Source organism: Lucilia sericata, unplaced genomic scaffold (genome assembly GCF_015586225.1).
Source record: "Lucilia sericata isolate MDLA Ls3-8-SP2 unplaced genomic scaffold, ASM1558622v1 Contig000088F_arrow, whole genome shotgun sequence".
NCBI lineage: Eukaryota > Metazoa > Arthropoda > Insecta > Diptera > Calliphoridae > Lucilia > Lucilia sericata.
This window is the reverse complement of record NW_023994121.1, coordinates 292,790-310,000: the sequence shown is the minus strand read 5'-3', so window position 1 is coordinate 310,000 and position 17,211 is coordinate 292,790. Positions and strand designations below refer to the sequence as shown.

Below are 17,211 nucleotides of genomic sequence, written 5' to 3'. Positions count from 1 at the left end.
GGCGGGAGTCCAGCGAGTACCAGGGCTGCTGATGTTGGTACTGTGCGGTACGCAGAAATAATTCATAGAGCGCTAATTCTCAATGGTTTTTGTAGCTCTCTTACTTTACATTTATTGTTCATTGCTGAGGCAAATGTTGGGGCTGCGTAAAGTACCTGCGAATGAACGACACTATTTATAACTTTTCTGGTATAAGGCTTTGGGCCACCTCGATTGGGCATTATTCTGGCTAATGCAGCTGCTGTTTGTAAGGCCTTGTTTCGTATGTTAGAGATGTGCTGTTTGAAGCTTAACTTATCGTCTAACTGTACTCCTAGGTAACATAAATCTCGCTTGAAGGCAATGTCATTGCCCTTGGTGTGGAAAAGACTCTCCTAGATGTAACAAGTATAGATTCTGTTTTTGCTGCAGCTAGTTGCAGTCCGGATTTTTTTAGCCATGAATTACACCTATTAAGGCTGTCATTTGTGACTATTTCTAAAAGTTCAGATGTAGGCTGAGAAACTACCAGCGCAATATCATCTGCATATCCTATTATTCTATACTTCGTTGATGGCGTCAACAGTGCATTTTCCTTTGCGGAAGCCATACTGGTTACACGATAAGCTACCAAGTTCATCAATTTTTTTAGAGAGCCTGTTCAGAATTAGGGACTCAAGAAGTTTTCCAAGCGAATCAAGCGTACATAATGGTCTGTACGTGTTTGCTTCGTTTAACGGTTTGTCGCCTTTCCGTAAGAGCACTAGTTTTTGTATTTTCCACTTCGAGGGAAATTCTCCTTTTTCTAGGCATATGTTAAACGTGTGTATTAACAATTCAGGCCATGTTTCGCTTACTAGTTTTAATACAGTATTTGGTATACCATCGGGACCAGGGCATTTACCAGTTTTTAGATTATTCGTTGCTATTTTCAATTCATCTATACTCAAAGGATAGAATCCGTTTCTTTGCTGTAGTGCTTCAGTGTGATAGCCATCATTGTCAAAGGGGAACAATGTTTCTACTATTTGCTTCGCCCACATTTGCTCTTTTATGCCAGGTATGGGTTTTATTGCACCTAGTTTTTTCCTGACAATCTGGTATGGTTTACCCCAGGGGTCGGAATCGATTTCATTGCAGAGCTCAAGCCAACATCTTTTTTGCTCTTTTTGATTGCACTTTTAAATATTTTTCGGGATCTTTTGTATTCCAGCTTAAGGGAAAGATCTCTATAGTTCCTCGTGGTTGCTCTGCTGACTAATAGACTTTTTTTCCTTAACTCACGCCTCACACCTCGTCATTCCACCAGTAAACGGATGGTTTGTTTCTTTATGGTTGGACTCTCGTCATTCCTACGTTACACGCCTTAGTTAATATGTCGGTCAGTGATTTTACGACTGACTCAACATTGTTGTCTTCGTTCGGAATTCTTGTTCTTCGCTCTTTGCCGTCAATGGAAAATGTAATGTACTGATGATCACTAAGTGTAAAATCCTCAAGTACCATCCAGTTCATATTATCATTGTAGAGATTCGTTGTCCCGAATGTGATGTCAATTATGCTACCACCTGGGGGCCTTCTAAAAGTTAAATTTTCGCCTTCGTTAAAAATAGTAAGACCAAGACTGCCGATCATCTCGCTCACTATTGTGCCCCTGTTATCTAATAAGTGAGAGTTCCACTCCGGAGATTTACTGTTGAAGTCTCCACCTATGAGAACTTTGCTTCTTGCTGTTCGAATAGATTCTTCTAGATTGTTTATAGCAGTTACGAAATCGTCATGGCTTATATTAGGTGAAAAATAACAACTGTAAATCCTAATGCCATCAATTGTTGCATATACGAAGCCTGTATTATTCTCGTCGATTTCTCTAACATTTGCATGCTTTTTTCTCACGAGTATAGCTGCGCGGTGGCTAATATCTTCATACCAGTTTAGAAACGATGGCTTACAATATGGTTCACTAACTAACACTATATCTATATCAGGATCATAAGATCCTGTGCTTCTCTACCTCGACCAAGGTTTACTTGAAGAAACTTCTTAGTAATTTTTTCGGGATTCTTTTCTATTGTTTATACAGAACATACTGCCTATGTAATGTTCTATATTCTTTAGACCTGCTTCTTGGCATAATATGCATCTAAGTTCTTCTCTACAATCTTTGAGTTTGTGGCCCGGTTTGCAGCATTTTCTACACACATTTGTTCTATCGGCACCATTGTTAGCCATGTGACCTTGATCTAGGCATCTAAAGCATGGCTTTTGCCTTCATTTTCACTCTGCACAGCACCCATCCAATTCTAATTTTGGAGTTCTTTAGAAGAACTGCGGCTGTATTCTCCGGGATTTGTACCAGAGCTTGTTTAGTTTTCCCGAAGGATTCTCTAACATTGAGAACTTTAGCATCTACGAGATCCATGTCTGTCGCTATTTTTATTGCACTTACAATATCTTCTTCTTCTGTTGATTCGTCCATAATAACATAACATGAATATTTAGGACAAAAAATGGACGGACTAGCAATAGGGAGCGCGGTACCTCCCATATGAATTAAATACAAAAATTCGTTTATCTGGGAAACTATTACAGCTAGAATCTTAAAATTTTGCAGGAAGAACTTTAACATCCATGTGGACATATGGAGGAAAAACGGGCGGACTTTCATTAGGGGGGCTTGGCACCTCCCATAAGAATAAAATGCAAAAATTCGTATATCTGAGAAACTATTACAACTTAGATACTTAAATTTTGCACGACTAACTTTTGCATCCATGTGAATATTAGGGTAATAAATTGGCGGACTAGCAATAGGGGAATGACACCTCCCATATGTACAACAGAACATTTCGTTTATCTGAGAAACAATTAGAGCAATAATCTTTAAATTTTGCAAAAAGAATTTTAACGTCCACGTGAACATTTCGGTGAAAAATGGGCGGATTTTCACTATGGGGTCTTGGAACCTCTCATATGAATTGTATATCTGCAAAACTATTAGAGCTAAAATCCTCAAATTTTGCATGAAGAACTTAGGCATAAATCTGAAATTGGCGAACTAGCAAAAGGGGACGTGGCACCTCCCATATGAATTAAACACATCACTTCGTTTATCTGGGAAAATATTAGAGCTAGAATCTTCAAAGGACTTTAACATCCATGTGAACAGTTGGGAGAAAATGGCGGACTTTCATAGGGTGGGCAAAGAACCTCTCATATATCAGAGAAACTATTAGAGCTAAAATCCTAAAATTTTGCACGAACATTCCCAACATCCATGTGAACATTTGGTTAATAAATTTGCGGACAAGCAGTAGGGCGCTTGTTACCTCCCACATGAATTAGATATACAAATTTTCATGTCTGGGTTGTAATTACAGTTAGAATATTCAATTTTTGGACGAAGAACTTTGACAACTATGTGAATATTTCGGTTATAAATTGGCGGACTAGGGGTGGGGCGTAAGGATTTCTGAAAAAATCTCCTGGCATCACTGGTTTCGCCTATATGTTACTATTTCTTTTTCGATTAAATTTTTTAAACATTCGTGTGTGAATTGTTTCTGTGTTTTTTTGTGATCGGCATAGTTGCCAGATGATTTGGGTGCAAAATCGTCAAATTTCTAGGAAAAAATCGTCAATTGATTTTTGGAAATGGTCATTAAATCGTCAAAACTATTTATTACATCGTGCAAGCAGTAGGGCGCTTGTTACCTCCCATATGAATTAAATATAAAAATTCTCATGTCTGGGTTGTAATTACAGTTAGAATATTCAAATTTTAGACGAAGAACTTTGACAACCATGTGAATATTTCGGTTATAAATTGGCGGACTAGGGGTGGGGCGTAAGGATTTATGAAAAAATCTCCTGGCATCACTGGTTTCGCCTAGGTTTAGGTTTACGTTAGGTTTAGGTTTACACAGGTAGCCAATTTCGGCTTTACTTGGGTCCATGTTGATCCCTTTGTAAAAATACCTGTAAGAAGAAGAAAAGAAAAGAGAGGGAGAGATAGAGGAGAGTGAAAGAACAGAGACATTTGCAGAGAGAAGAAGATGATGAGAAATGAGAAAGCCAGGGCAGCTGCCGTGGATGAGTAGTGTGAGTAATAGGATTCACACCCATTTTGACAAATTAATGAACTCTAGAAGACGTTCTAATTGAATGTTTGACAATTCGGTTAGATCACCAAAATAGGTCGATCCAAGCGTCTGAAAACGGGCCTCCGCCAAGGCAGGACAATCGCAGAGAAGATGAGTAATAGTCTCTTCTTCATCCTCGTTTTGACAACTCCTACAGTAGTCGTTGAACGGGAGACCAATGCGTCTAGCATGGTTCCCAAATTTACAGTGGCCAGTGATTATTGATATCAGCCTACTTAACTGCGGTCTTTGGAGACCAAGAAGATATTTAGACCTTTGAGGATCCATTTGTGGCCACAGTGCTCTACATGTTGAGCACGTGTGTTCACGCGACCATTTGTCGCGAGCGATGCAGAGGCATTTTTCACTGATTTGCCTCTTAACTGCAAGTAGTGGTATACCGCAGAACTGATCAATATCCATTCTGCTAAGCATAGTGCCAGCTCTTGCCAATGTGTCAGCAATACCGTTGCCATACGAATTCCCATGTCCCTTTACCCAGATTAGGGTGATGTTCGAATGTCTCGCCATCTCATTGAGAGACGTCCGGCATTCATGGACAATTTTGGATGTGGAGAACACACCAGTTAGGGATTTAATAGCAGCTTGACTATCAGTATAAATTCTGATATCCCTATTAGATATCCGATAGTACCTTAGCCAATTTACCGCCCTCCTTATCGCCGATATTTCAGCCTGAAGGATACTACATTCATCATTAAGTCGAAAGGAGATTTTCGTTCCAAATTCCTCAATGAAAATGCCACCACCAACTCCTTTCGTCGTCTTGGATCCGTCTGTATACACTCGGAAGCAATTATTCGGCGGAAGGAGAGATTCCTCATACTCCGAAGATATATGATATTGGAACTTTCTCACTAGAGATGGTACTGGAATACAATAATCAACAATGTACTGATTATCCGGTATAAGATCTATGATCCTAGCATGGCCTATGGAGCATTGTTTCCATTTGCCAGTTACACTCAATCTGGCCGCAGTTGACATAGCCAATTTCCTTGCAAGGAGATCGACCGAGAGCCAGTTGAGCATAGTGAACAACGCCTTCGAAGGAGTTGTTCTGAGAGCGCCTGTTATAAGAAGCGCAGTTGATCTCATTACTTTTTCCAGTTGTTGTCTGAGTGAAGCCTTTTCAAGCGCGTGCCACCATACAACAACCCCATATAGCATAATAGGTTTAATAACTGCCTCAAAGAGCCAGTGAACATTCTTTGGATTTATGCCCCAGCATGTTCCTATAGCCTTCCTACAAACATATAGTGCCGTAATGGCTTTAGATGCCCTAGAGAGTACATTTGTACTCCAAGATAGTCTCTTATCTAGGATAACGCCAAGATATTTAGCGCTGTCCGAGAGTTTTAATACTTCGCCGTTAAGGCAAGGAAGAGGAAATAAAGGAATCTTGTATTTGCTAGAGAATAGCACAAGTTCCGTTTTACTAGGATTTACACTAAGACCACATTCGACACTCCACGAGCTAATGATCTTTAGTGCTTGTTCTAGCCTTTGGGATATGGTTTCAAGGTGATCGCCTGATACCGCAACCGCGACGTCATCAGCATAGGCGACTGTTTTATAGCCAAGAGAGTCTAGTTTTACCAGAATATCATTTATGGCCATGTTCCATAAGAGTGGTGATAGTACTCCCCCTTGTGGAGTACCTCTTAAAGCTTTACTAGAGATTACTGTATCTCCTAAGGAGGATTCAATGATCCTATTTGAGAGAAGACTCTCGACAAATCCCACAACTGACCTACCAAACCCAGCCCGAGATAGAGATTGGCAGATAGATGCAGGATTGACGTTATTAAAAGCGCCTTCTATATCAAGAAAGGCAACCAGTGAATAATTTCCATACCTCATGGATTTTTCAATATGACCAACGAGAGTATGAAGAGCCGTCTCAACAGATTTGCCCTTCGTGTATGCATGTTGAGAGGCAGAGAGAAAGGATTTATCTATCGAGGTCCTAATGTGGATATCGATTATCCTTTCCAATGTTTTCAGCATAAATGATGCCAGACATATTGGTCTGTAATCTTTTGCCTTAGTGTGTGAAGTTTTTCCCCCCTTGGGAATAAAAATCACATTACACTTGGTCCATTGAGTAGGAATGTATGACCAAGAGAGACAGGCTGTGTATAAGTTCCGCAGCCAAGGAACTACAAGATCTATATTGTGTTGAAGATCTGCAGGAATAATACCATCAGGGCCGGGCGCTTTGAAAGGATCAAAGCTTTTAATTGCCCAACGGATAATGTCATCTTCAATAGGCACGTGTGTTACAGTCCGCATTGAAGTTGGAGAGAAATTAGTCAAATCACTAATTGGAATACAACCAGGAAAGTGAGTACTAAGGAGAAGCTCTAAAGTCTCCTGACTACCTGAAGTCCAGCTCCCATCCATTTTCTGTATATAGCTAGGAACAGAAGGGGACTTTGACAAAATTTTACGGAGACGACTGGTTTCGGAAGAGCTTTCAATATTGCTACAGAAAACCCTCCACGAGTTCCGCTTCGCATTCCGAACCAAATTTTTAAACTTATTAACGTTTGCCTTATAAAGGGACCAGTTACCTGATCTCTTAGCCTCGTTAAAAGAACGGCGGCATGTCCTTCTCATGCTCGCTATGTCAGGACTCCACCACGGTGGTTTGTCCTTTTTTAGGCCACTGGATAATCTACAAGATCTCTTCGTGGCAACGCTCAGAGAACTAGCAATCCAATTTGCAGCCAAATCAATATCCCTTATGCTCTCTACCGTCGGAGCAGAGGGAAGAATAGTACTCAGAGAAGCTTTGTGCCTCTCCCAATTTGTTTTCCTTCTATTTAGAAAGGGTTTTGAAACTTTGACCTGGACCACTATGTCAAAGTCCAGGTAGCGGTGATCAGAGAAGGAGCAGTCATTGGAGACATTCCAATCTTTGATCAATTCTATGTAGTTTGTACTAATAGCTGTAATATCCAGAACTTCCTTTCTGTTTGTCACAACAAAAGTAGGTTCTGAACCTCTATTAACGACTGTCATATTAAATTCTAATAAAAAGTCAAGTAAACACTCACCTCTACTGTTGGTGTCTGAACTGCCCCAGACACTGTGATGAGCATTTGCATCAGCGCCAATTATCACAGGAACGTGACGCCTATTTGCTTCGCGCATTAGATCTCTGACCAGGTCGTTTGGCGGTTGTTCACCATGGTCATGCGCCATATAGCAGCTAAGGAGCCAGATGGTGGAGTTTCCGGTCTCAAGTGCCGCCGCTACCGTATCCTCATCGCTGTAATCAGATAAGATGAAGATATCTAAATGGTTTTTGGCCAGAATACAGGCTCTAATATTTTTAATATTACCTGCAGGATTTGAAAACAGAAGTTTGTAACCTCTGAGAGATAGTCCAAGGATTTTGCCGTGGTGGGTCCACGGTTCTTGGACCAAGATGAGCTCCTCCCCTCTCTCAGCCATCCGGAGGAGCAAAGCAGCTGATGCTGCTTTGGAGTGGTGAAGGTTAATCTGGGTTACCTTCACCATCTCCGAGATCAGGATCGTACACGACAGTGACGTCGACGTCCTCAGGATCGGAATCCTGCGAACTGTCTCCATCCTCCGCTAACTTCAGATTGCCAAGAAGCTCACCCATTATACCTGTGGTAGACTGGGAGTCTTCTTGGTTCTCAGAACCAGCGGGATCGTCGGCCTTTCCATTATCCTCCTTGGACGGAGCCTCCGGCTTAGTACCAGAGGCGGCGGCGCTGCGTTTGGCGTCACTGCGATAAATGCGAAGGGAGATACTATCAAAACCATAGTAAACTTTACCTCCGCATTCACGCAATGGCGCCAACGTTTCCTTATTAAGGACAACAGTCGCCTTTCTGACATTTCCCATCGGGGCGGAAACCTTCACCACCTTCCAATCATGGGTAGGTAGATGAGGATTTCCGCTTTGTAGGAACGCCAGAATTTCCGCCGGGTCATGTGGCTCAGTTGGGATGGTGGCAATTGATCTCGGCCTGCGAGGAATTTCGCTAACCGGGATCACGTCCAACCTTGCACCTGGCCACACTTCCCCAAGGGATTGAATAGCTAGCTTGAGCAGAAGCGCAGAGCGCTCATTTGAACAAGCTAGCAGCTTAATGTGACCCTGGTACCAACCAGCATCATCGTTTTGGGGGGCGGGTCCTGGATTCTCCTTGAGGATCTTCCAGTACACGCCTAGCATCTTCTGACGGATAGTCCCCCATTTTTCCTGGGAGATGGCTCCGTCGCTGTTGCTTTGGTCAACAATAGCCCTTACCAGTGGGTTTCTAGCCACCTCACTGAAAGGTCTATTGATGACAATGGTTTGCGCCTGTTTTTGACGTTTAGTCGGCTGGTCGTTCGGCATAGAAGTAAGGGTCTCCTCCTCAGATCGTTGCCGTTTAGGCGCCTCGGCAGCAGGTCTAACCACTTCTGCCTCAGCTGGAGGATCGGAGCCCTTTAGCCTAGCCAGGAGGCTTTTCGCCCAATCGAGGGACGATTTCTCGTCTCTCGTTAAAGCATCGTTGGGTTTGGCGCCATGACGCTCAACGATGCGCTCGGCGGCCCGCCGATGAACAAAAGCCCTTCTGGAAGGTGTTTTGTGCCTGGGGGAAGACTCTAGGGATACATTGGAAGAGCCCGACAACGAGTTCGACGACTTTTCCAATGTAGGGGGAGGTGCAGCAGAGGAATCCGACATCGGGGTCGACGATTCCACATTCGCACAGGGCACTTGGGAGACCTTGTTGTCACCCGAAGATAGGGATTGAGCTGACTTTGAATCAGCAAGGGCTGCTTTTGCGGCTGCAGAGGTACTCGCCACGACAGGCAGAGGTACCTCACCGCTGGGACCTTTACCCACACCCGAAGGCTTAGTGGGCGGTTTTGGTTTACAAGCAGCCAGCTTGGGCCGGCTACTTGCGGTTGTTGTTGTTGTTGTTGTTGCTCAAGCCGGGTGCTACCACCTGACTAGTCCGGACGCCAGTCGCATTCGATTCACCACAGCCCGGTGTCGCCGCTGTGGGAATAGGGTCTCCGGATATTATCAAGCCCCGGACCGGATACGAGGGGCATTCTTTTTTCTCTGACATTCTTGGGGGGGGGGTGGTTTTGTTGCATTTTTGGCCTACTGCCAGGACTATAAACTGCCGTCCCACTGGGAGCAAACAGACCATCAAGCCGTCCAATCTGGAACAGACGCTTGATGGATTTCAGGACTTGCACACTTAAGTGCGTGAATCAAATGATTCAAAACGGACTTTCTGTTGATTGCCCTGTCTCAGTGACAGGAGAAGCAAATCAACAGATCGTTACTAACAGACCGCCCAATGTGGGAAACAGACGTCTGTTAGGTGGGAGGGGTAGTTCTTAGTTTCGTGCTCGTCTCATGACCCGTCTGACAAGGGTGACCCCTAGGAGGCAGCCAGCTCAAGCAAAGCTGTCTCCGTCAGCATGGCCCATGAGATTCATCGCACTTAAGCCTTCACATCGCGACAAGATGACTACCCTTCGTGAATGAACTACCCTTCGTGAAGGGTAGTTCCTTCATATGTTACTATTTCTTTCCTTCATATGTTACTATTTCTTTTTCGATTAAATTTTTTAAACATTCGTGTGTGAATTGTTTCTGTGTTTTTTTGTGATCGGCATAGTTGCCGGATGATTTGGGTGCAAAATCGTCAAATTTCTAGGAAAAAATCGTCAATTGATTTTTGGAAATGGTCATTAAATTGTCAAAACTATTTATTACATCGTGCAACAGTCATTTTTACACATGAAAAAATCTATGTGTACAGAAAACTATGGGCCATTTGTATGAACTCTGTGTACTCAGTTTTTCATAATCAGCTCTTATGCCCCCGTAAAAGGACCTTAAAGTTTAAAGGACATACGATTTCAAAAGATGGAATTCCAAATTTATATAAAAAATTGGTATTAATATTAACGTCCAATGAAGCTGACTATCTCTGCTGCAAAATAATTTTATTTGTTTCAATTCATCATGATTAAAAAAGAAAAGGGAGCTTAAAGAAAATTTGTCACAAAAAAGTATGAAGTTGTCAGTCCTTTGAACTTTGGAGTCCTTTTATAAGGACATAAGAACTATTTATAAAAAACGGAGTATGCAGAATAGCTATAGATGGACTCTAGTTTCTCATGCATATCAACTTTTCTATGTGTGAAAGCTTTTTTTCAAAATTGTTACAGGGTCTTATAGATAATAAACATATTAAATGATATTTCTACTAATTTTTTAATCATTAGTTTAACTATCGAGACATTTTTATCAATTTCGATTGATTTTAGTTGTCATTATCTGTTTAGTTTGACAATTATACTCCAAAACTACATATGTGACGTGATATACAGTAAATATGAATATGATATATTTTTTATTCAATCTTTTTACATGTTTTTCATGAATTTTTTCTTTCATAATTTTTATTTAAATTAAAAACTTTAAGAATAATGCATATAATATGATCTAAAAAACTGAATATGTCTTAATATGGCTTAGGTTAGTTGATAGAAGTGTGTTTACTACATCAAATCTGAAGAAATACACCTAGGTCACTATCGGGCCTGTTGTGTGCTCCTTTTCATGAAAAAAATTATTCACTGAATGTATTATTTTTCAATGTTCAGAAACTCAGTTTTTCCAATTAGTGTTAGTCAGGAATGTTATTGCCGGAATAACATCACTTCCAAGATACTTGGATCTAACTTCGACGAATGCCTGACAGTGGCAAAGAAAATGCTCCAGAGTTTCACTGTCCTCTCTACATTCGTCTGAATCCGCACTTCCAATTTTTTGTAGAAGTGCTCGTAATTCGGTGTGTCCACTCAGAATACGTACAATCATACTAACCTCAGACTTGCTCATTTTGAGGAGATTTCTCGTCTTGCTTTCATCAGAGCCACCCCATAGGATCTATGTGGTTCTACCCACCGTTTCATTACTCTAGCAGTCCTTATGGGATTCTCTCACCCATATTTTTAATTCAGCTTTTGTTGCCGCGGTTTTGCGTCAGGTTAACTACCTCGAGCTTCCATCCCTTTAAAGCTATTGCATTCACCCTTTCGTTGCCGAATATTCCCGAGTGGCCTGGTACCCATATGATGTAAACTTTACCTTTTGGACCTAAGACCTGTGGGCGCCATATTAATTCTAATCCAATTTACATATTCTGTTATTGCTCGGACTTCTGCCTGGAAGCTTGTGTATATTTCTGTTTCTGGGTCCTCAATATAAAATCCCAGGCCCACTTAGTCCCCAAATTTAGAGCCATCCGTGTAACAACGGATCCCTACTGGTATTTACTCTAATGTTCCTCTTGACCAAGACATTCTATCTGGGATCAGCACGTTATATGATTGTGTATAACCTTCCAATGTGTCCAGTATACATTGATGACGTTTCCTATAACCGCTTTTGTCCACTTCGCCTAAAGTAAAGAACCGTTCGACTGTAAGCGCCGCCTCATATCTTAAATATATTTCAATGAGTGGAATATCTAGCAACGTTTCCAGAGCCTCGATTGAATGTGCAAAAATATAATATATGCCAATATTCTTTAATTGTTCTGAAACGTGTAAACTTGTCCTTGAGACCACACCAAAATTTGAAAATTTGTATAAAAATCCTATATTAAAACAAGTAAGAGTGCTATATTCGGCTATGCCGAATCTTAAATACCCTCCACCAGCAACTCACTTTTTATTAAAACCCATTTAACTACCTAATTTTTAGATAACTTGGCAACATTTTTGTTTCCGTATTGAGAGTACTAACATTTATGCATATGACGAACTTATTTTGATTAGGTCCAAAAAAATGTATATTAATAGGCCAGTTCGAAAACAATTTAATAGAATGATTTATCTATATTTAGAACATACTCCTGTCGAATTTTATCCGGATATAATCATTTAATAACGAATTAAGTGGTATTAAGTGATTTGCAAAAGTAAAACTTATGTGGGAGCTAATACAACTTATAGTCCGATCCGGAAGAATATTCCGTAGAATGATTTATATACACAAAATACACATTAATGTCGAATTTTATCCCGATAACTATGATTGTCAATGTGCATTTAGGTGTGACCAATTATGCACCGATAAGGAAAAAATTTCGTATAATGATTTATATGCATGTCATGTCAAATTTTACTCCAATAGATTTATTAATTAATGAAATATGTGCGTTTAAGTGATTTTCGGAAGTGGACTTTATACAGGAGCTTGACCAATTACGAGCCTATACGGAAAAATTTCGTAGAATGATTAATATGTTCACAAAACATATTTGTGTGGAATTTTATCAAGATATCTTTATTTGATAATGAAATATGTGCGTTTAAGTGATTTTTTGAAGTAGACCTTATAAAAAAGCTATTACCAAATATGGGCCGATCCGGAAAAAATTTGGTAGAATGATTCATATGCTCACAAAATATATTCAAGTCGTACTTTATCCCGATAGCTTTATTATTCAAAGAAATATATGCGTTTAAATGATTTTCGTAAGTGGACCTTATATGGAAGCCTATCCGGAAAAAATTTAGTAGAGTGATTCATATAAAGACAAAACATATTTGTGTCGAATTTTATCAAGATAACTTTATTTGACAATGAAATATGAGCGTTTAAGTGATTTTTGGAAGTGGGCCTTATATGGGAGCTATGAACAATTATGGACCGATCCGTGAACAATTTGGTAGAATGATTTATATGTACACAAAACAAATTCAAGTCGAATTTTATCTCTATAGCCTTAGAATTTCGTAGAGTGATTTATATTTAGACAAAACATATTTGTGTCGAATTTTATCAAGATAGCTTTATTTGACAATGAAAAATGAGCTTTTAAGTGATTTTCGGAAGTGGGCCTTATATGGGAGCCCGATCCGTAAAAAATTTGGTAGAATGATTTGTATGTACACAAAACATATTCAATTCGAATTCTATCCAATAGCTTTATTTATCAATGAAATATGTGCGTTTAGGTGATTTTCGAAAGTGGACCTTATATGGGAGCTATGACCAATTGTGGACCGACTGAGATCTACGTTGATAGTGTGCTTTCTGTTCATATTATATTTTCATGTACAAAATTTTGTGTTGATACCGATATATTTAATTTCCGAGAATATATACCTTGGTATGGGGGCTATGGGAAATTTGGATCGATTATTTTGATTTTCAATATAATTGAGCCCTGGGTAAAAAAATAATGTGTGACAAAATTCATCGAATAATCTTTTGTAGTTTCTGAGAAAACGACTTAAAAAAACGAAAAAAAATTTTGTGTTAAATTTAACTTATTTTAACATTATTTCACAAATCCATCAACATACTTTGATATTTAAGCCCCTTTTTAACCACCAAGAACAGGTCGTATTGTAAAATATAGAAATTTGGCCCAAAAATCGGTAGATTGTCCTTATCTATAAGTGGGTTCAAAACTTTTTCTTCTCGAAATCTTCTCAAAAACTAATTTTTTAGATAATTTAACCATTAGAAGACCTTTCTTTCACTATCTGAAATTTTTATTTAAGAAAACTTGAAAGTTGGGCCTCTGATTTAGCTTTCAGGATCCATATGGTCAATCAAGCTTCGAAAAAACAAATGTTAAAAAATAAAAATTAAAGTGAAAAGTATACTTTTATATTTAGAATTTCATTTATAATTAAAATTTTTAAAAATAAGTACAAAACGTAGTTTAAGAAATTTCAGCTTATGTCCCCAGTGTAATACCGTGAATCGTTTCTATTATTTTTTCCAATGCCAATTTTTTTAAATACCAATAAATTACGATGGAGCAAAAAACTTACAAACTCCATTTATCATAGGAAAGTAGACCTTTTAAATACCTTTTATTTAAGATACAAATCATCAAATGCTAACGGGTACTTTTTGGGAAAATTTAGTTTAGTAGAAAAACTGGATGAGTTATGCTAAGTTTTCTAATAGCATGTTTCTCGAAGTTTTTCATTTTTCCATACAAATATATTTTTGTATAAAAATGTTTATAAACAATTTTTTAAACTTGTTACAAAAAAAAAAAACAGATACATGAAAGTTTTTGTACGGAAAAAATATGCAATATTTTTACAAAACTTAGCACAACTCACTACTTTGTACTTCGATTTTTATAGAGTTAAAACTTCAAAAATAGCTCTTTTCACATCTCTTGCTCTTAAAAAGTTACTAAATGAAAATGAAATGAAATTTTTAGTAAATAAATACGAATAAATTCATATTTCGATATTTAGGTTTTGCGGTAAATTGATATTTATGCAATTTTGAAGTTTCAGGTTTTTGAAATGAATGAAATACAAATTTTCAGCGTCTTATTATATTTTAGCGAAATATTTAGTTTAACAATTTAACGATTTAAATATAATTTTAAGATCTCTATCGCCACAGTGGGGCAGAATGGAAATTTTTTGGAAATAAATCTGGCATTTCTAAACGGCTGATCCGATCGGAATAAAATTTGGCGTGAGCGTAGCCAAGGAGTATTCGAGTTTAAGTTTTGAAGATGAACCCTGCAGATGCCCCAGGGACGGCGCTGTGGTGGCTCAAAGTAGGGTACCTACGACATGTAAAATTTTTAAACTCGTGCCATTTTTTTGTTTTTCACCCAAATACAAAGATTTTTATATTTTGTCAAAGCGCTCGACGAGATCTTGAAAAAACATGCTTGGACATACTACTTATCTCTTATAATATCCGAGTTATAGGCATTTAAAAATTTAGTGATACAAAATTTACCATACCTTGGTCCGCCTTTTTTTTGAATACCGGGCGTAATTTTGGACCAAATGGACTCAATTTTTTCTTGTTAGTTAGACAACAAAATTTCCAATAATATACAAAAAATTTCAGATCAATATCGTTTACAGATCCAAAAATATACGTTTTTTAATTTAAAAATTCAAAAAATTTTAGATTTTTGGCGTTTTTTTGCCAAAAATGTGTCTTAACTCTTTTATTAATAAAATAAAATTTTTATTAAGAACATATAATAATTTTATAGTTTTCTAAAAGGTATCTTTACGCAGAAGGCTTTGGCGTAAAAAACTTGTCCTATTTTTTGAAAATGTTGCCACTGCGTCCTTCCGAATATGACCTATTTTTTATCAAAACTTCAACTTTGGGCGACAAGTTCTAAAATCCCAAAGCTGGGATCAGAAAACTGAAAGCAGTTTTGGAAACCTCAATATGTTTTCTATTTACTCCAAAAGTATTTTCCCAGCCCTGAAAGAAATGTGGACCCTATGGGCAAAAAAGTAAAAAATCCCATTTTTGGGATTTTCATTCCTATTTTTGGGAATTGCGGAATGCCCTTTGACCTTTTCAATTTTTTTTTTTTGCATATTCTTATTTGAAATGTCAAATTTAACAAGCGTTGAAAATTTCATTGAGTTTTGTTCATAAATAAAGATTTTGTCATATATTACATATTTGTTTAATTTCTAAAACTATGATTTATATCAAAATTTTAATAGGATCGCAGATAGCTACAACAATTTAGTCCATATTTATCCCTTAATATCATTTTTTAGTTAGATATGGAAATTCTCGACCCTTTACAAAAAATTTCAAGCCAATACTCAATTACATTCAAAAATATGTTCATTTAAACCTGTGTCCTTTAATTTCATCTTTTTCATATTTTAGTATTAAGTATGACAGCACATATTTAAATCTTATATTTACCTATTTTTCTATTTGTTATAATTGAAAGGTCCTATTATGCTTAAATTTTCAAAAAATTATAACTATTTTTTACCTAAATTTTTTCGACAGATCATTTCGTTCTGTTTCGTTTATGATCATGTAGGTAAAAATATACAGGTAATGATAATTTCGATTCATTCACTAATAAGAAATATCAATGACTGAATTACAGGTTATAGTAATATAGTCCTAAATGTTAATAGGTAGACAATTCGTAATTTTTTACTTTGGAATACCTGTATCGGAAATGACAAGAATTGGTATATAAGTAAACTTCTCAGATTTTAAGTACCATATTTAATAAATCTACAATGAAGATTACATTAAAGTACGAAGAGTTGTGTTCCGTTTTATGGAGTATATCTTCAAAAGGTCCAGAAAGAATTGAAGACATTTCAAATTATATAAAAACTACATATAGTAGAAAAGTAGACAAAACAGGCATATCAAAAATTGAAAACTTTTTAAAACTTTTTGATGTAAAAAGTAAGTCTGTGGATGGAAATCAAAAGAAATTTCGATTAAAATTTTGTAGTTGGATGGAAACTACTACGGAAATCTCAACTTACAACACATCAATAGGAGCGCCTTGCAAGTCATACGAAGACTTATGTTCAAGGTAAAAAAAAAGAGGGTCACACAAAAACTTTTTTCAATCTCAAATGAGGAAATTGCTGATACATTTAACGAAATGCTGAAAAAGGAAAACCAACATATGGATGTCGTACATATTGCAACTATTCTTCCTAATGCATCACCAAAACGACTTAAGCGAATTGTGGAAAGTATACCAACTCCAACATCATAATCAAATTTTACTGAAGAGGAAGCAATAGCGCTTATGTTGGAACTGGGTCTCAGTCGAAATAAGTACCAAATATTAAGGAAAGCTCTGCATGAAAAAGGACACAATATATTACCATCATACAAGGCGATCCAGGAAAAAAAAAACAAACTATCCTACTAAATCAACAAAAAATAGTGAAGAATTGAAAGAACTGAGAGCTGCGGAAAAAAGCAGAATCCAAGAAGAATTTAAAGTTCAGATGGGATTAAACATCGACAAACCACTTTCAATTTGCGGTAGTACAAATGACGGTAATACGTCGAGAAGGTTTTTTTCGTGATTTTGAAATTACTTCAAAAATAACTGGAATCGACAAGGAGTTGCTTCGAAGAGTTAAAACTATTTTAATGGCACTGAATAGTAAACATAAAATTAATGAAAATCGATTTGGGGAATACACATCTGAAATTTCTAAATTACTTGTATCTCTGTATCCATAGAGGGAACTAACACCAACA

General features: G+C 37.8%; 2 protein-coding genes across 3 annotated transcripts in view; one reads left to right on the top strand and one right to left on the bottom strand.

Moving 5' to 3' along the window:
- The window catches only part of LOC119599795 (vacuolar protein sorting-associated protein 13D), a 487,269-nt gene that overhangs the window by 445,568 nt on the left and 24,490 nt on the right, over positions 1-17,211 (top strand). The gene's annotated exons all lie outside the window — the stretch shown is intronic.
- LOC119599797 lies at positions 6,831-8,155 on the bottom strand. Of its 2 annotated transcripts, XR_005231095.1 has the most exons (3): positions 7,493-8,145; positions 7,205-7,419; positions 6,831-7,152 (listed from the first exon to the last, which is right to left on the bottom strand). XR_005231095.1 is itself a non-coding variant. In XM_037949668.1 (2 exons), exon 1 carries the CDS (start codon positions 8,023-8,025, stop codon positions 7,648-7,650), a length of 378 nt encoding a protein of 125 aa, XP_037805596.1. In that variant the 5' UTR covers positions 8,026-8,155; the 3' UTR covers positions 7,193-7,419; positions 7,493-7,647. The 2 variants fall into 2 exon arrangements, 1 of the variants encoding a protein (XP_037805596.1); XM_037949668.1 differs by lacking the exon at positions 6,831-7,152 and having other exon boundaries at positions 7,193-7,419; positions 7,493-8,155.

Coding starts and splice junctions, on each gene's coding strand:
- LOC119599797 (XM_037949668.1), bottom strand. CDS start 8,025: ATGGGAAATGTCAGAAAGGCGACTGTTGTCCTTAATAAGGAAACGTTG.